Genomic DNA, 19600 nt, shown 5'->3' on the forward strand with positions numbered 1-19600 from the left:
CATAAGATATCTATCATTAGGTACGAGACTCGTATCCATTATGTCTAGTCTAACCTTTATTACTCTAACCTTCTTTCTGTTTTGGTATTTTTTTTTCTTATTAGAAACTTGGAAAGAAAAGTAGGAAGGGATCACGATTAAGGGCTAAAATTTAGGAGGAACAAGATTAAGCATAATATCTACAAATAGTTACGAATTAATTTTAAGTTAAAATGTTTTTAAAAATATTTAAGAAAAGAGAGAGAGAGAGAAAATAAATAAATTTAAAAATGCCTAAAAATATTTAAGAACAGTGAATCCCCAAACGAGCCTAAAGGGCCACCTTGTTAATATCAGTGTGTAAACGTGTTACTCACTCGAGTCCTCAAAACATTTCATGCTATTTGCCTCTATCGATTAACCGACACAGCAAAACCCATTACTCCCACCTAACCGAATCCCTAATAATATTACTCCTTCCTTCAGCCTCTTTCTTCGCTCTCGAAAAACTACCTGATCTGAGTATTCAGAGCAGAGAGAGAGAGAGAGAGAGAGAGAGAGGGTGAGGCGGAGGCTCTCACATGGAGATAACTCATGAAGTCGGTTCCGAGTATAACCATGGACAAAGGTGTGATGTTTTCGATGATTCCGAGGCTCGCCTCAACAAATACACATTCATTTGTGCTCTTTTGGCATCCTCAACTTCCATTCTTCTGGGTTATGGTGAGTCAAATCGATTCACGCTGCTTGCTAGCTCTGTTTTCTCACCTGAATTAATGCACAAAATTCACACTCCTAGGCAAGGCTATTTCTGATCTGCTCATAACCAAAACCCACAAAAGCAAGATTATATATATATATATATATATATATATATATATATATATAACAATAATATTTGGGCTGAAAATCCGCATGTACATGCAGATATTGGGGTGATGAGTGGTGCAGCGCTGTATATAAAAGAAAACCTCAAAATCACATCGATCCAAGAGGAGGTTTTGGTGGGTACCCTAAACGTGTTTTCTTTAGTGGGATCTCTTCTTTCCGGTAGGACTTCTGATTACATAGGTAGGCGTTACACCATAGTCTTGGCCGCAGCAACATTTCTAATCGGGGCACTTCTGATGGGCCTTGCACCGTCGTTCCCGTTCCTCATGGCGGGTCGCATTATCGCCGGCATCGGCGTTGGATACTCTCTCATGATCGCTCCCCTCTACACCGCCGAACTCTCCCCCTCCATGAGCCGCGGTTTCCTTACTTCCCTCCCAGAAGTTTGCATCACTTTCGGCATCCTACTCGGTTATATTCTCAACTATGCCTTATCGAGTCTCCCACAGCACATCAATTGGAGACTAATGCTGGGTCTCGCAGCCATACCAGCTATAGCTATTGGCTTGGGCGTCATGGCAATGCCCGAGTCCCCTCGTTGGCTTGCCATGCAAGGCCGAGTGAACCAGGCAAAGGAGGTTTTGATTAAAACATCAAACACTTTGGAAGAAGCTGAGTCGAGACTGGAGAAAATAACCAAAGCTGCCTCAGTTTTAGTCACGAACCCAGCTGGTAGCCTAGACTCGGCCCACGAAAGCCATTGGAGTGGAAAAGGGGTTTGGAAGGAGCTTTTGTTAAGGCCCTCGAGGCCCATTAAACGCATGCTAATTGCAGCTATAGGAATTAATTTCTTCATGCAGGCTTCTGGGAACGATGCAGTTATATACTACAGCCCTGAAGTGTTCAAGGCTGCAGGGATACATAGTAAAAAACAGCTGTTTGGTATTAATGTGATAATGGGTCTTTCCAAGACGTCCTTTGTTTTGTTTTCGGCCTTTTACCTGGACCGGTTCGGGAGGCGGCCCCTTTTGCTTGTGGGATCGGCTGGTATGGCCATCTCGTTAGCTGGGCTGGGCCTGGGCTCGAAGTTTCTTGATCAATCCGAAAGTAAGCCGGTGTGGGCCATCGTGTTGTGCATCCTGGCGGTATGTGCCGATGTTTCATTCTTTTCAATTGGGCTTGGGCCAATCACATGGGTGTACTCGTCAGAGATATTTCCTATGAGGCTAAGGGCCCAGGGTTCGAGCCTAGCCATTTCGGTGAACCGGCTGGTGAGTGGGGTGGTGTCAATGACGTTTCTGACCATTTCCAAGAAGATAACATTTGGGGGAATGTTTTTTGTGCTGGCGGGAATAATGGTAATAGGCACCGTGTTCTTTTATGCTTTTTTGCCGGAGACAAAGGGCAAGAGCTTAGAAGAAATAGGAGCTCTATTTGAGAACAAAGCTAGAAAGATGGATAATAGGGGAGGGGAAATGGAAGTTGTGTAGCTAAAGTTAGGATTGTTTTGAGGCAAAAATTGCTTAAACGTTGTTACTTACACTAAAAACTCAATCAATACCAAGTTTGGAGTATTTGCATCATCTTGTAGGCTAAGTTATTCTATTCTCGAGCCAGTGTGAAGAACATCACTTAAATGGTAAAATTTAATTTGTAAAATTTAAAATTTAAAATTTATATTTTAAATCAAATTATGTCATATAAGTATCTTACTAGATGTGCTCTACACAAATTAATAGCTTGAGATCTATGTTTGTGTTTCTCCTTCTCTTTTTATTTCTTAAAGTGGTCTACCCTGTGTTTTTATGGTTGTTACAACCTTGAGAATATCAATTGCTTGTAGTTTATCTAATAATTAGAGAGAGGAACTTCGTACTTGGTTTTTATACGGTGGGTTTGATTGTTTTCTTTGTTTTGTATTTAAGGATTGGAATCTCATTCGGCTTTTCCTTTATCTGATTTTTAACTTATGGGCTTCGAATCCTACACAAGGGGAGCTGGGGCGGAATCAGAAAAGTTAATTTGAGGGGGGTCAAACCATATAAAAAATAATAATTTTTATAGAATTTACTTTATAAAAACCCCTTATATTTCATAAATTCTTTTCATCCCGAATAAGATCTTCCTCTTCCACCCAGAAACACTGAGGCTGCAATGCATCTAGCATTGAGTCGAGCTGCAGTGAACCCCTAGAAAAAAGATCTATATGGAAAGATAAGAGGCAAGATCAATTATTTTCTACTTGTATCATATATATATATATATATATATATATATATATTAATAATTGCAGTTGAACGTAAGAAAAGAACATGCATGTTATATGCAAAGAGCAGTGCTATTCTACTGCTCAGAGTAGCCCGCTGCAACTTACTGTTAGGTCAAAATTATATTTTCATTTTTTTTTAATTTTTTTATTCATATTTTTTTAATCATTCTAAAACATTTTTAAAGAATATAAAAAAATATATCAATATAATAATTTTCATATTCTTAACTACTAAGTAAAAAAATAAAATATATAAAATGTGTGTCAAAATAAAATATCAAAGTAGTATTTTTGACATGAAAGGTAAGTGCAAGATAAGTGTTGCAGTAGTTCACGGGTGCTGAACATGCTGGTGCTGGCATAGACTACTGGACAATGGACATGCATTGTAATGGTCCGACGAGTAACCTAGCTAGCTAGCTAGCTATATATTCAGTACTTTTTCCATGCATGGTATGGCCGCCAACAAATTCAGCCAAATCTTCCTTTGAAAAGCATCAACATGTATGTACTCGTGATATCAGTTATCATAAACATGAACGTACGGTTTGCAGTTTGTGATTTGTGTATGTGGCTGGACTACTAATCTTGCAATCTAGTAGAGCACTACTGTTAATCCTACGTATCTATAATGGTAATCATGTAAGAAGGTTGAAAGGTTTATGCAGACAAAATAAACACGACAACCCCACTTGAAAAGTGAAGTAGATAAACCAACCTTACCCAAAAGTCATGACTCAAATGTCAAAATAATTGCCTCTAAATTCCTTAATTGTTTAAGAAGCGGCCAGTTGGAATTGGTTTGAAATTTTCAGAGACTTTTCGCGCATAACAATATATAATATCCATCAAATCAAACAAATAATCTATGAGAGAATTATGTGGTTTTCTCCTCGTCGCTTATAAGCTAAATTCAACTTTGAAAGCTCAAGGAAAACGCCTAATTAATTGTCTGCTAGCTTTTGGCCGTGGGCGCATATTATATATATAGTGAAGTGCAAGAGATCATCTATCATGTATCCAGCTTTGTAGTTTGGTTTGTTTCGGTATTATTGAAAGCTTCTGTGACTTTGAGATGCTCCTGATCTGAGAGAGAGAGAGAGAGGTTTTTGGGTTGGAGAACTTCCTCCAAAGGGTTAGATATTCTGCTACACTTTGTCTTAAAATCGGTGGACGAGTTGTAGCAGACATGAGCACACTGACAAAATCATGTGTATGGGAATTAAACACATGACATCCAAAGATGAAAAAAAATTGACAAAATGAAACTTGCCCGTATCGAAACATAAAGAAGCCGACACTTTCGCCTTTGTCCTGATCTACTTATATATGAAATCGCATGCAACTCTCTCTCGATCGGTTATGTTTGCTATATATATATATATATATAAATATTTTCTGGTGTACAAGAAACATGCACGTTGAAATTAGAAGCATGCATACGATGAGATCAGGACCCCTTTTGATAAACTGATAAATTCATGACGTGCAAGGAAAAACCGAGAGAGAATTAAAAAGAACATCATGCAGACTGCCTTGTTTATTATTAAATACTTTTACACAAAGGGTAAGAAAGAACATTAATAAATTAGTAAAATAAACTTAATTGTAAAAGAAATTAAGATAACATAATATATAACATATATATTCATACATATATTGATCTCAAAACTCTTGATCATGATTCAAATTTCAAATAACTAAGAAATTTAATTAATTACAAGTTGTATTAGAAATAAACACATGTCAACACACACACACGTGTTAATACATGATAGCTTAGCAAGATTAGTTGATTAGTTCTTGATTTTCTTTGTAAGTCTGGAACTCTATAAATAGCAGAGTTCATTTTCTTCTTTGTAACAAGTTGTACAGAATACGTTCATCAGAAATAAAGAGTTTTCCTTTTTCTCTAAATTGTAACATGATATCAGATCATTAGGTTTACAAAATGGCCTTTTCTTCATCATTCTCCACAGTTGACCACTCAACCAATCCATTTTCTTACAGAATGGAGAATCTTCTGGAACGATTCTTGTAACTCACATCCTCACGGGAGACAACTATTACACATGGAGACGGTCAATGCAACTAGCGCTTGTTGCTAAAAACAAACTGGGGTTTGTGAATGGCACAATTATGGAACCAGGTGATGAACCACACTCTTCTTATGCTACTTGGTATTGAAGCAATAACATGATTATTTCTTGGATAATCAATTCTATTTCAAAAGAAATTGCTCAAAGTATGATTGGTCTGAACACTGTAAGAGAAATATGGAAAGAATTGCAAGATTCTTTCACACAAAGTAGTGGTCCTCGAATCTTTCAATTGGAGAATGATCTTTTGTCTTTTACTCAAGAAAATTCATCTATTAGTAATTACTACATTCAGTTCAAAAGTTTATGGGATGAGCTACATGCATACAGTCCACTTCCAAATTGCACTTGTAGTGCTCGACAAATTTCCTTAGAGCATTTCCAGCGAAAGCATGTTATACGATTCCTCATGGGACCTAATGAGAATTTTTCTGAAGTAAGGGGACATATTCTTTTAATGGATCCTTTACCCTCAATTGCAAAAATTTACTCTTTGATTGTTTAAGATGAAAAACAAAGAGAAGTTGGTGCCTCGGTCGTAGTACCTAATGTTCAAACAACATATTTTCTCAGTAAAAAAACAAATGTTACAAGGGCAGATGCTCCAAAATTTGTTAATTCCAAGCAACAACAATACAAAAAAGATCTTCTAGTATGTTCCCATTGTGGACTCAATAATCACACAGTTGAAAAATGCTATAAATTGCATGGTTTTCCTCTAGGGTACAGATCCAAAGAGAAGCTTTCGGCTGCAAATCAAGTGTCTGGCCAGCTTGCTGGTACACCTCTTGACAATAATCTGCCTATGACTTTTTCCTATGGACAATATCAGCAAATCTTGAACTTCCTAAACTCATAAAATAAACATGAAGGCAGTTCTTCAAATCACAAAGCAGCCACAATCTTGCCTTATTTTGCTGATAATGTGCCTTCTGCATCAGGTTTTCCTTATTAAGTTTTTTCTTGCAATAATCTTTCTATTCAAGATTTATCTCGCTCCTAGATCATTGATACAAGAGCTACTGATCATATAGTGCATTCTTTAGATCTCTTTACTACTATTACTTCTATCCTTCAGACTTAGTAAAACTTCCCAAAGGCATAGTTGTTGTTGTCACTCATCTTGTTAATATTAGATTATCAGATTCTTTGATATTGACAGATGTACTTTGTGTACCTTCTTTTTCTTACAATTTACTATCTCTCAACAAACTTACATCTAATCATAAATGTGCATTTGTCTTTTTACCTGATTTATGTTTTATTCAGGACCTTGTGGCATGGAAGATGATTGAGATGGGTAGAAGATGTGAAGGATTATACATTTTGCAACAACCAATTGTTTGTGCACCATCAAAGCCATCCAAGAGTACTATCAATTTCATTTATGCAAATACTGTAAAATTTTCTAGATTTGACCTTTGGCATTGTTACCTAGGTCATCATTCTTTACCATGAATGTCTCTTATTTCTCAAACATTTCTAGTAGTTTCCTTCTCAAATTATCATACATTTCCTTGTACTATCTGTCCTATGGCAAAACAGAAAAGACTATCCTTTCCTCATAGTTCTAGTGTTTCAAATTTACATTTTCAATTAGTTCATTGTGATGTTTGGGGTCCTTTTAATATCTCAACTTTTAATGGTTTCCACTACTTTTTAACTCTTGTTGATAATCATTCGAGATGCACATGGGTTTATTTGGTGAAATCAAAAGTTGATGTTATGCATCTTTTTACATCATTTTACAACATGATAGAAACACAGTTTAAAACCAAAATTCAATCTATTAGAAGTGATAATGGTTCAAAATTTTGTATGACTGATTTCATCTCTTCAAAAAGCATTCTTCACTAAACTTCTTGTGTCAATACACCACAACAAAATGCTGTAGCTGAAAGAAAACATCAACATCTTTTAAATGTAGCTAAGGCACTTAAGTTTCAATCTAATGTTCCTCTACATTTTTGGAGTGATTGTGTCTTAACTACAACATATCTCATAAATAGAATACCTACTCCTTTACTTGGTAACAAATCTCCTCATGAAATCTTATATGATTCTATTCCATCATATGATTATCTAAGAGTATTTGGTTGTTTGTGCTTTGCCTATACTTTTAATCATAATAGATCAAAAGTTGATGTTTGAGCCAAGAAGTCTATATTTCTTGGCTATCCCCTTGGCACCAAAAGTTATAAACTCTTTGATCTTGAGTCCAATAATGTTTTTATATCTAGAGATATTGTCTTCCACGAGTTTGTTTTTCCATATCAACAAAAATCTTCCGCTATGCATTCTGAAAATGATATTATTCTTCCTGTACCCATTCTTGAAATTTCTACAATTAATACACCTTCCAATTCACAAGTCAGTGCTTCAACTTTAATTCCCAATGCTTCAGATTCAAATTCAGTTCTTCTAAATGATCCTAAACACTTTCCACCACTTTGAAAGTTTACTAGAATGCACAAAACTCCTGACTATGTACAATCATATAATTGTAATCTTGATGCATCGACTGCCACCAACATTCTATCTGCAAGTTCCACTCAGCACAACCAAGTACAAGACATACTCTTTCTAATGTTCTTTCTTATTCAAAGCTTTCTGCTCCTCATCATGCTTTCAACTTAGCTACATCTTCCCAAACAGAACCAAAATTTTATCATCAAGCAATTAAGCATTCTCATTGATCTCTTGTTAATCTTCCACCAAACAAAGTTTCCATAGGTTGCAAGTGGGTTTACAAGATAAAATATAAAGCTTATAGTTCTTTAGAAATGTATAAGGCTAGATTAGTTGCTACGAGTTATACTCAGCAAGAGGGTTTAGATTACTTTGAAACATTTTCTCCTGTAGCCAAGATGATTACTGTTAGATGTGTTCTTTCTTCAGTTGCTATGCATGGTTGGTCATTGTCCCAACTATATGTCAATAATGTCTTTTTAAATAAGGATCTAGAAGGAGAAGTTTACATGTCAACATCTCCTTGGTTATCTTGCAAAGGGAGATAAAAGAGTTTGTAAGTTGCAAAAGTCATTATATGGTTTGAAGCAAGCTTCACGCCAATGAAATTTTAAATTTACTGTTGCACTTCTTGCTCACGAGTTTATGCAGTCAAAATCTGATTATTTTTTGTTCACAAGGAAGCAAGGTTTTTCTTTCATAGCATTACTTGTATATGTTGATGACATTTTAATTATAAGTAATGATGAGTCATCTGTTGTTGCTCTTAAAGAGTTTTTGCATAACCAATTTAAGTTGAAAGATTTTGGTGTTGTCAAATGTTTTTTGGGGCTAGAAATAACTAGATCTAAGAAAGACATTTGCTTGTGTCAAAGGAAATATGCATTGGAATTTCTTTCAGATGCATGGTTATTGGTTGCCAAACCAGTAAACTTTCCCATAGATTATCATTCCAAACTTTCTAAAAATGATGGAAAGTTATTATCAGATCCTACTTCATATAAAAGGTTGATAGGTAATTTGTTGTATTTAACTATACCAGGCCTGGCATTGTTTTTTTAGTTCATCATCTTAGTCAGTTTTTGGCATCTCCTCGAGTTCCTCACATGCAAGCAGCACATCAAATTTTGAGGTGTATCAAAAAAGCTCCTAGTCAAGGCATCTTTCTTTCATCTGATTCTTCATTTCACATTAAAGCATTTGTTGATTCTGATTGGGCAAGCTGCCCAGATTTCAGAAGATCAATTTCTAGGTATTGTATATTCAATGGTGATTATTTAATCTCATGGAAGTCCAAAAAGCAACAAACAATTTCTAGCTCATCAGCAGAGGCAGAGTATAGGTCAATGGTACGTTGCTACTGTATGTGAAGTTACTTGGATTTTGTCCTTGATAAAAGAGTTACATCAGGATCATTTTCATGTTGCCCTATTATTTTGTGGTGATCAAGTTGCCCTATACATTGCAGTTAATCCAGTGTTTTATGAGCGTACTAAATACATCGAGTTGGATTGTCATTTGATTCTAGAAAAGATTTAATCTGGTTTATTGCGCACTTTACATGTATATTCACAAAATCATATTGCTGACATTCTCACTAAGCCTTTAGGCTCATTAATCTGGTTTACTTCTTTGCTTTCCAAGATAGGTATATGTGATGTATATACTCCATCTTGAAGGGGACTATTAGAAATAAACACATGTCAGCACACACGTGTTAATACATGATAGGTTAGCAAGATTAGTTAACTAGTTCTTGATTTTCTTTGTAAGTCTGGATACTATAAATAGCAGAGTTCATTTCCTTCTCTGTAACAAGTTGTACAAAATATGTTGATCAGAAATAAAGAGCTTCCTTCTTCTCTAAATTGTAACAAGTTGGCGATGGAAGATCAAAACATGACAAATTAAAATAAATCCACATGATCGATCATCTCTAATCCATGAAATTCGATCGAGTAATACTACTACTACTAGATATCATTGACTTTGATAATGTTGCATACAATCCCTTCATGACTAGATATATTATTTCGTGCATGCATGACAGGGCCCTGCTCCTGCTGTTTCCTTCATGCTAGATAATATTATTTCTAGCTCACAACATTAACTAATTAAGCTGCTGCATGCCCAGGACACTGAAGTTCAAGCTGGATCTGCTAGTTCCAAAAATATTAATGGAAGAGACCTGATCACCAAGGCCGACTAGCAGAGTAGTGGATAAACAAACGACTCAACTAGACTTATCAAACTCAACCGGCCTTTCATGCATATAGTTGCTGAAGTTGAGGAAACCACACCTAAAAAAATTGATTAGATTTTATGCCGTGATGCAATAAGGCTATATTAATAGCACTGGAATATATAATACCTTGAAAGCAGAAAGTAAAAACTTTCTTGAATTGAGTTTTATAGCTCGTATGACAGTATTTTGATCATATATATATATATATATATATATATAATCATGTATATGTATAGTAAAAAATCATCAATAACGTACCGGTATCATATAATATATCCAAGTAGATATTCAAAAATCCTTAAAAGACCCCTATAAGGTATGTTTGGACACTACGAGAATTTTAAAAAGTTCTCGTAATTTCATTACCAATAATATTCACTTAAATACGAAATATTTTTTAATTTTTAATTTTTAAATTTTTCATTTAATCATTATTTAAACACAAGAATCAATACAACACTTACAAACTTTAAAATAAAACATAAAAATTAATACAATTTTTACAAACTTTAAAATAAAAATTAGATACTTAAATAAATACTATAATATGTTTATTTTATATGCATGTCTCTGTTCTACTTAGACTATAATTTTCGAGAATGATGCCTAGTTTAGTCGATATTTCTCCCCAAAGTTTTCTTAATTAAGACTTAAGGAGTAAAAACAAAGTAAAATGGTTGAATTCATATCTTTGGGAGTTCTTGTGGGGATTATAAGATTTAGGAGAGAAATAAGTAAATAAAATACATTTTAATTTATATGTTTATTAAATATTCAATAAGTTATGTTTTCAATTTTATATGTTATTTTTTTTTAACTCCAGATGTCAATATGCAAATAATAATTAAGATAAAGAATCCAAACAGGTATCCTGACAGTCAGATCCTTCTAAAAAATATCCAGATTATACGGTTTAAAGAACTACCACTTTCAATTAATTTTTTCATTTGAATGCATGTGTGGATGCTCTCAAGTACTGATCAACATCTTTGAGTACCGCCATCTCTCTCTCTCTCTCTTCAAAACTCTCACCTCTCTCTCTCTCTCTCTCTCTCTCTCTCATGGAAAACGGATTCAAGCTCCGAGTCTCTCGCATGTTCCGAGCCTCGTTCGGCTCGTGCGGTTCCCGGAACCTCTCCGATGTAGTTGAAAAAGCTGTCTTTCTGCCACAGAACCACCAGAACTTCCACATGATCGAGCCCTTTTCCCCTAGCCCTCGATCCTTCACCTTTATTTGCAGACCCATGGCGTTCCAAACCCCAGAAACCATCAACCACAGCTGCTTAATAGCAGCAAAAGATTCTCTCTCTGAAAAGAAAGTCTCACCGCCTTATTCTCCTTTCGCTTCGACCAACCCCGATGGACGAACCTGCCCTCCTGCGTCTCCAATCTCTCCTTCGAATCCCTTCTACCATTTCGGAGATTCAACGTCTAAACTGAAAAAGAAGAATGGCTCCGAAAGAAATAAGAGTAAGAAGAAAAAGAAGACAACCCCAATGAAGAACAAGCCTACGGAAACCTTTCCCTTTAGCTCATCTTCGCAGGATATGAGTTTTGGTGGGTGGTGGTATAGCAGCGAAGAAGAAGAAGAGGAAGACGAAAGAGAGGACGAGACTGAAAACCTTTTCTCTTCCAAGAGTCTATCTTCCGATTCATCTGAGTCTCGGCGACTTCGTTCTCGCCAGAGACACGGGGCACGGCGGAGAAGGGCGGGGACTCGGAGTTCTGAAACGAGTATAATGCCAAAAATGCAGGGGAAAGTGAAGGATAGCTTTGCGGTAGTGAAGAGTTCCAGCGATCCATACAACGATTTCAGGACGTCAATGGTGGAAATGATCGTCGAGAAGCAGATATTTGCGGCTAAAGATTTAGAGCAGCTCTTGCAGTGTTTTCTGTCTTTGAATTCGTACCATCATCACAAGGTCATTGTGGAGGTGTTCACGGAGATATGGGAGTCTCTCTTTTGCAATTGATTTTCAGAAAAATTGTCGACATATTATTTTCTTCGTGCTTGTCTTTTTAACCAAAATCTTAGTAAGAACTCTCACTTCAAATTAATCTGGTGAATGGATATGCTATTATTCATCTGTATCTTTTTAAATTTGAAGATCGAGCTTGTTGTAGATGGGAAATATGGAAGGAAGGAAGAGCTAGTGAATTCGATCTAACTTATTAGGTATAACTAATATTTATACCTGTTTAACTATCTTAACTTTTAATATGATTATAATTTAAATATAATATCAACAAATATAATTTAAAATATAGAAAAAAAAATGACATTTTTCAAATAGTCTACCTCCAAGTTTCTCCAAAACCTTTTGGCGCACCCGATTCCTTACTACTTTTTACTGCAAATCTTTTCTTTGTACCAAACAGGCGACTGCATGACTGAGATTTTTCTTGTTTGTTTCCCGGGTTTATATTGATTATACAGTGATCTAAGTATCTGTGTTTGAAAACACGTACAATAGGAGAGGAAGTAGAACAGTACTTGATGCTTTTGATTGAGATAAATTTGGTGACAGTTTCAATTGGTTGTTTGAAAAAAGAAAACATTGTTTTAGGGAAATGGTAAGATGATCAGAAAGTCCTGGGTGGTTCATTAGCTTTTCAGATAGGGTTGGACTTATCAATAAGGAGCTTGAAAAGATGGGAGCGATGGTTTGTTGATTTGAAAGTAGATGTAAGAAAACCTAAAAAGGCTTTCCCATTTTCTAAAGGTGAATTGGGTTTGACTTGACTTCTGAAAAAGATAAAAAGCTCATTCTCTAATGTAAGTGTATTTGTCCTCTGATCTCTAAATTTATTGGCTACAAAAATAATTTTTTCTTATTTTAAATTAATACTTATAATGCTCTTAAAACATTTAAAATCTTACTGCTTATAAAATATTAAAGATCAAGATGATATAAGAACTCGATATTTTTCTTGTCTTTTCTCACAAAGATAAATATTTTAGACATAAAGAGATTACATAAAAGTAAACACAATCACAAACTGATGTATTTTGATATAATACGTCGGATTATAAAATTATTTTTATTATAAAATAAATTTAACGGATTTCATAAAATTATATTAGTTTGTGGGTTTACTTTGTGTAATGTCTTTGTGTATGTAGCAATTCTCTTCTCCGAAACAATCTAATATCTATTGCTATAGACAAATGAGAAGGAACATTTTTAATTCTAGTTGAGCAACTAAAGATGCTTGCATAGATAATCAACCACCCTGAATTTATTTCAAGATCAGCTTCACACATATCATGCAAGAAATTGAGAACAAGTTGTCTATTAATAGTATTATCTTTTAGTTTAGCTCAGACAAGATTGAGGTCTTCTTGATGGAAATGAAATTTAGTAATAAGGACAAACTGTTCTTCAAATAGTTTAGCCATGATTGAAAAGAAACAACAATTTAGCAAGTATTCTAAATTGCTGGTACAGATTATAAGGGATAAAGTATCCATATTTAGGTACATGCACTTTTGTTGTGTTGTTAACCACGTACCATTTATTTATATATAGTTTCCATTTATATGGATTATGGGACAAGGAAGCAGCACAAAACCAAATACGCCCCCCCACCACCCGGCCCCTAACATCGAGCAGTCTTATTTTTGTAGTATTATGTCATATTGTTGTTTAACCATTAAAAAGGACCTCAAGACTAGCCCCCAATGATAATAATAATTATAATAAAGGGAAAAAGAAAATAGGCGTTTTGTGTATATCTAGATCAGGTACTGAAAAGGGAATGAAACACGGGATTCTGTTACGTACAAGTAAATTTGCGGATCAATATGCGTACAGATGTTGATGTGGACGATATTGTCAAATGTTAATGTTAAAAAAAATAAAAAATAAAAACTAAGAGAAGAGAGAGCTTCATCTTCTTGTCGCTGAGAAACTATCATCTGCACGTAAGTTCACAAAATCTCCATGTTTATCTCTCCATCTGCTACATATTTTTATCTCCATGATCTGCTGAAACATTTTCTCTGTAGATCTTGTGGGGCTCCTTTGCTTCTTCACTCCATTGCATTAAGTGCACATAGTTCCTCTTTTTTTTTGGATTCTACCTGGTGCGGATAACATGCTTGTCATTCTATTTCAATCAATACTCATAATTTACCAGTTTTTTGCCTCTTAGACGTACACTTTTTTGCATTCTATTTTTTCACTGCTCACTTGAGTAGGAAATGTTTGGAGTGGGAAACATATATTGCAGAGTTTTCGGGAAAATGACGATGGGTATGGTGCACGACCGGAAACAAATTAAGAAGCAAATGGGTTGCATGGCTGGGTTCCTTTAGATCTTCAACCGCAACCAGATTCTCATCGGCAAGTTGAGAAAAACACGACAAAGAAGACAGCTTTGATTTACGATGCTTATCACCGTTAGAGATTGTAGATCCTTGGAATTTAGAAGTTCTGAGATGGGTTTCAGAGATGAGGTTGAGAAAAAGTCTGCGTATGTGGCTAGTTTTCGAAGGTCCGTGCCTTAGTTTTTGGGGCAACCTTGAGCAAACTAAATGAAGCATTTGATTTTGTTGAGAGCAAAGTGGTTCATTTACGAGATAGGAAAGAAGAATGGTTCCCTGGATCATCATCCTCCCTCTTCTATAGCCTCTGTACCTGGTTTGAGAAGAACACCATGGCTTACAAACATATTGATGTTGGGCTGTAGTTAAATGGATTCAAAAATTCGAAATCCCCTGAACAATTTTGCCGCTGCCTTATACATGATCTTCAAATCCGAACCATTATTAAAAACTGACTTTTTGACTTGCCACGTTGGATGGGTGCGCAGGATTGCTTATACGCAGAATCCTTAAAGAAAATAGTTTACATAAAGTTCCATTTTCATGCAACCTCGTATAGTTACGTGTAAAAAAAAATTAAAATTATAATAATATTTTTTTTAAAATGATATTTTTTTTTCCTTTTACTCTCGTTTATCAATGAGATTGTACACGCAGTCCCCCATTCAGTACTGCAAATAGAATTTCTAAAAAAAAAAAAAAAAAGACTTTCCAAACTGAAACCTCATGTGTGTGTGTGTGAAGTCCTTTTCAAAGAATGGATATTTGAACAATGGAAATGAAAGAGAAGACACGTAGAAATAGAATGAGAAAATATGGAAAGTAACTGCTGAGGATTTACACAGAGAATAGGAGCCAATTAAACCTTCTTCATTTGTTGGGGACCATGTCTGTGCTTGATAGCTGTGTTACATTGCAAATGAGAGAGATAGAAAGACAAAAGAGAAATGCATGGGGTTACAGATTAAAGAATGTCTGCTCATGGCAGTTCTGTTCGATCTTCGGACACGAGTTTCCTCTCTATCGGGCAAGCATTCTAATTAATGCACACATTTTTGGGTTCTTGGGCCTCTCTTGTGGCGCACTCATTCACAGCAGACAACAATAAAATAAAGGGAAATGGGTGCAAGTGCATTCGTCTGAGTTATAACTTTTAACTTTGAATTTGGGCCTTTTGTTTCGGTGAGAATCTATAGAAATTCATAGGACCCAATACGGTTTATCCTCCTTTGGAGCATATATAGGGTTGAGCAACCCAAACCCAAGTTGCCAGCCTGAAATTGAATCAAATGATTGTTCGGTTGGAATAGTTTGGGCCATGATCAGTTGAGCTTTCAATTAAACATGATCAAGGTCCAAACATTCTCCCTTTAAAAAACGAGACAATATGAACGTATTAATTGGATCCTTGGAAATTATTGTCTCAACTATATGATTTTGCAATAAGGCCCAAAAAAAATAAGAATCTGAATGGCAAAAATGATGACTACAATGACATTATGGCAATAGGCACTTAAAGCTTATAGTAGTAGAGAGGTATTTGTAGTTATTCAAGTAATTTTTTTGGACAACAAATGCTCTATAAATGATCATGTGAGACCACCCATTTTATGTATCTATCTATCATTCACTCTAGACCATAAAATTCGGGCAGAAACTCTCCAAATTTGAAATGTCTATCATCTTGATTTCAATTTACATGCTCGTGTGTATGAAATAGAAACTAATATATTAGTATAAAAGATATCAAATGTTGTGGAAAATCTTAATTAATAAAAGACACTACAAGAAAAATGACTTTTTGCGACCAGTTATTTCCAGCCAAAATGAGTATGTTTTCATCGTAAATAGGCTTTTTTGTCGCAAAACAATGGTCACAAATAAATGAGATTAAAGGAAACTAATAAATGAGATTTATAATTTGGATGATCAATTATGATGCTTCTTCCCTTGTAGAGAAAGTCAAGGGTGAGGTTGTGAATTATAAACTTGCACGTTGAAATATAGAAAGACTAATACAATACTACAGTCTGCAGATACGTTTCTGAGAAAGATAAACCCACAAATTGACATGGCTTAATGTAATATATTAAATTGTAAAGTTACTTTTATTGTAAAGTATATCTAACGTATTATATGAAGTAATGTTAGTTCAGTTTGTAGAATATTTATTTTTATGAGATCTCTTTGTATCTGTAGTACTAATTATCCTTCTCGAAACATAGATATTTTCTACATTTTCTTATGTTTTTGTTATTAAAACAAGTTTTATGATCATGAACTGAAAAGGCGGTAGTCATGCATGTAAAGGAGGCTGAAAACAATTTCTACAATATCAATGAAGGAATTATAAAGAATATACCCCGAAAGACCTTTATCTATAATGTTGTCTTTCACATGATATATGTCTCAGGCACGTCTATTCCTTTGTCACCGGCATGGCCTACGTACTCAGGTCATTTCATTTAGGAGAGAAAAGATCGGAGGTGCTTTCGAGAGGCATGGTATTTTGATCAATTTCTTAATTTTGTGTTTATGTACTCTATATATTACTGAATTAATATTATCATGATCAGTTTTTCAAACCTAGGCTAGTCATCATGTAGTACTACCACCTCCCTCCTCCGGTCTCCCACTACAAGAAAAACGAGCTTTTGTGATCAATTTATTGTGACTAAAAGATTATTTACAACTAATTTTAGTTACAAATAGTCATTTCGCTAGAATTAACTGGTCGTAAATAAACAGTTTTCTTGTAGTGCCCACACCTCCACTTTAATTTAATTAATCTATCCTTTTTTTTTTTTTTTAATATCGTACGTAGTTTTTCTAAGTACACGTTTTAAGTTACATATTATAACATTATAAACATTCTTATCAATATTGCGTTCGATTCAATATTAATTATAAGTTCGAAATCCTTGTAGCATAGATATTGCCTTTTTAAATCGCAAAATTAATATATATAGCTCTGGACCATATGTATTATAAGCGTATGTATAAAGCAAAATATACGCTTACACTCTATAATTATACTATAAGTTTACATGCTATTTGGTATATATAAATATATATATATATTATATTATTTAATCAGCACATATATTATACTTATAATAATTGCGTACATATATATATATATATATGCGTATACTAATTCAGATGTATATGAATCGTATATATAACTATTAATTAGTATATAAGATGATATAAGCATATAATAATAGACAACACCATTACAACAAGCTGCGTTGGATTGTAAAGCACTAAACAGCTAATTGATCTAACGTTTTCAAATTAAGAAAATTCTCACTATTTTTCGCTCATATTTAAGTAATATTGGTTAATTGGCTTTGTACGTTGTCATGATCTAAAACGTCAGTAATTATGAGGTGCATATATGCATATAGTTACGAAGATCAATATTTCTACAAGTCATAGAGAGAGATCATAGCTCGACACATGATAATGTATATCCCAACATTTATTGTTGCATGTGATTTTTTTGTACAAAGAACATACCTCATCAGGATGTACATATCTTTCTTCCACTTGAGACCCACGAGACAAGACTAAAACTTGAGAGAATATTGATCCAATTATCACTCTACTTAGGCCTGTGCAAGATGCCCGATGGGTCGATCAACTTGTCCGACCCCGATTGAGGCCACCCGACAATAGTCGGGTTCATCGGATCCAGAGCAATTAACTGGTTGGATATATCCTCATATCGATCGAAACCGATCACCAATAATCATTTTTGAACCAACCTATTCTCCTCAGACCCTAGCCATCTCACCGTTCATCATCGCGGTTCTTCATTCTCGTTTGTCATCGTCGTCTCTTATACTTTCTCTTTCTCTCTTCCTTTACGAAGAGCTCGATCGGTTGAGAAAATAGTAAGATCTGGGATGTGCTCGTCGAGATCAACAAGAAGTAGTCTGCACATAAACCCATTTGTTTCAGTAATTGAATCAAGAAATGAGGTTAGTATCTCTGCAATTATCTTTATAAAATTCTCATTTTGGGTGTCGGGCAATATTGATCATTTTCCCATCTATACATTGAGTGTTAAAGACTGTAAAGTCAAATTTGAAGTTCTTCTTGAACATTGGTTTCTCAGCATAAATTTGTTCGAAGCCCTGAGATTTTTAGTTGGTATCCAAATTGATAAGATTTTGTTCATTAATTTAGCCAAGCTCCATCAATTGACTCGATTACATGAATTATGGGTTTGTTCCTCCTCCCCCCCGAAAAATTTTTAGTTCATCTGTATCAGTTTTGGATTTTTTAGATTTTCTTTAGTAATTTTTCTTGGGTTGTAATTGTCTTTTGAATGTTGGAAATCATGGACCATATTCCGTCTTCTGAGATGGATGGAGGAGCAATTCTAGAAGTAGGAAGTTCGAGTTTTTTGCTAGTTTTTAAGAATCTAATTTTTTCTTGAAAATCTCCCACGATTCATGCTCAAGAATCTTAAATAGTTGTGTTGACTTATTTATTTTATTTCTCATTATATTTTTATGTAGATGTTAAAAACAAAAAAACCAAAATTTTTAACCTGACCCAAATGGTTCAAGTCAGGTCAGTTCACTTTCACGGACCGGGTCGGGTCATGCCCAAAAGTTGCTTGGGTAGGTCATGTTGCAGGCCAAGCCTAACTCTACTTACATACGGTCACGTAGGAATCTTATAACCTGCCAGTCTGAATGGTAGCTCAATCCCAAATTGAGACTCCCTTTTCCTAATTGAGGACTTGGGTGCAATTAAACGTTGGTGTTTGCATGGTTTTGGCTCGATTGTGGTTCGAGGTTAAGATCTTAATTCATGTCTCACACAACCATAACATTTTCTGTCAGAAATATTGATCGATTTGTTGCTAGATGTATATACCAAACCTTTTGCGTGATGTGGTTCATTTATTTTTGTTAAGAAAATCTTTAGACCACTCAACTTGACAGATCGATTGATCCCACCAATTTATCATCTCGATCCCATCAACTTAGAGTCATCAAGTTCAAGTTGGAGTTGGATACCAAAATAACATAAGAAATCCAAAATATCCAACAATAAAGGATCATGTGCTTGTTCTAATTTCTTGGACTTGGTATCATTTGAAGCTAGAGAAGATTCCCTCATAATCATTGAGATCCCAAGAATATGGAGTGGAAATCTCACTCAAAAGTATAGTTGACCCTAGCTAGTTAGTTCATTTGGAATATTACTCTCTCTCTCTCTCTCTCTCTCTCTCTCTTCCCTTTATAAGCACCATTTTGACACCTTTCCGGCCACACATGCATCATGTTCAAAATCAGCCTATTGCATTCAAAAGAGGAGATAAGTATAAGTATGCAACACCCTATTCCCGTAAGTTAGGAGTG

General features: G+C 34.9%; 2 protein-coding genes across 2 annotated transcripts; both read left to right on the forward strand.

Annotated features, from left to right (window-relative positions):
* Positions 1-378: 378 nt before the first annotated feature.
* On the forward strand, positions 379-2382 carry LOC121251582 (polyol transporter 5-like). Its single transcript, XM_041150863.1, has 2 exons — positions 379-702; positions 907-2382. The coding sequence occupies exons 1-2, from the start codon at positions 561-563 to the stop codon at positions 2298-2300; spliced, it is 1536 nt and encodes a 511-aa protein (XP_041006797.1). The 5' UTR covers positions 379-560; the 3' UTR covers positions 2301-2382.
* Positions 2383-10833: 8451 nt separating this feature from the next.
* Positions 10834-11971, forward strand: LOC121251583 (transcription repressor OFP8-like). Its single transcript, XM_041150864.1, has one exon. It carries the CDS (start codon positions 10954-10956, stop codon positions 11863-11865), a length of 912 nt encoding a protein of 303 aa, XP_041006798.1. The 5' UTR covers positions 10834-10953; the 3' UTR covers positions 11866-11971.
* Positions 11972-19600: the final 7629 nt, after the last annotated feature.

Source organism: Juglans microcarpa x Juglans regia, chromosome 2S (genome assembly GCF_004785595.1).
Source record: "Juglans microcarpa x Juglans regia isolate MS1-56 chromosome 2S, Jm3101_v1.0, whole genome shotgun sequence".
NCBI lineage: Eukaryota > Viridiplantae > Streptophyta > Magnoliopsida > Fagales > Juglandaceae > Juglans > Juglans microcarpa x Juglans regia.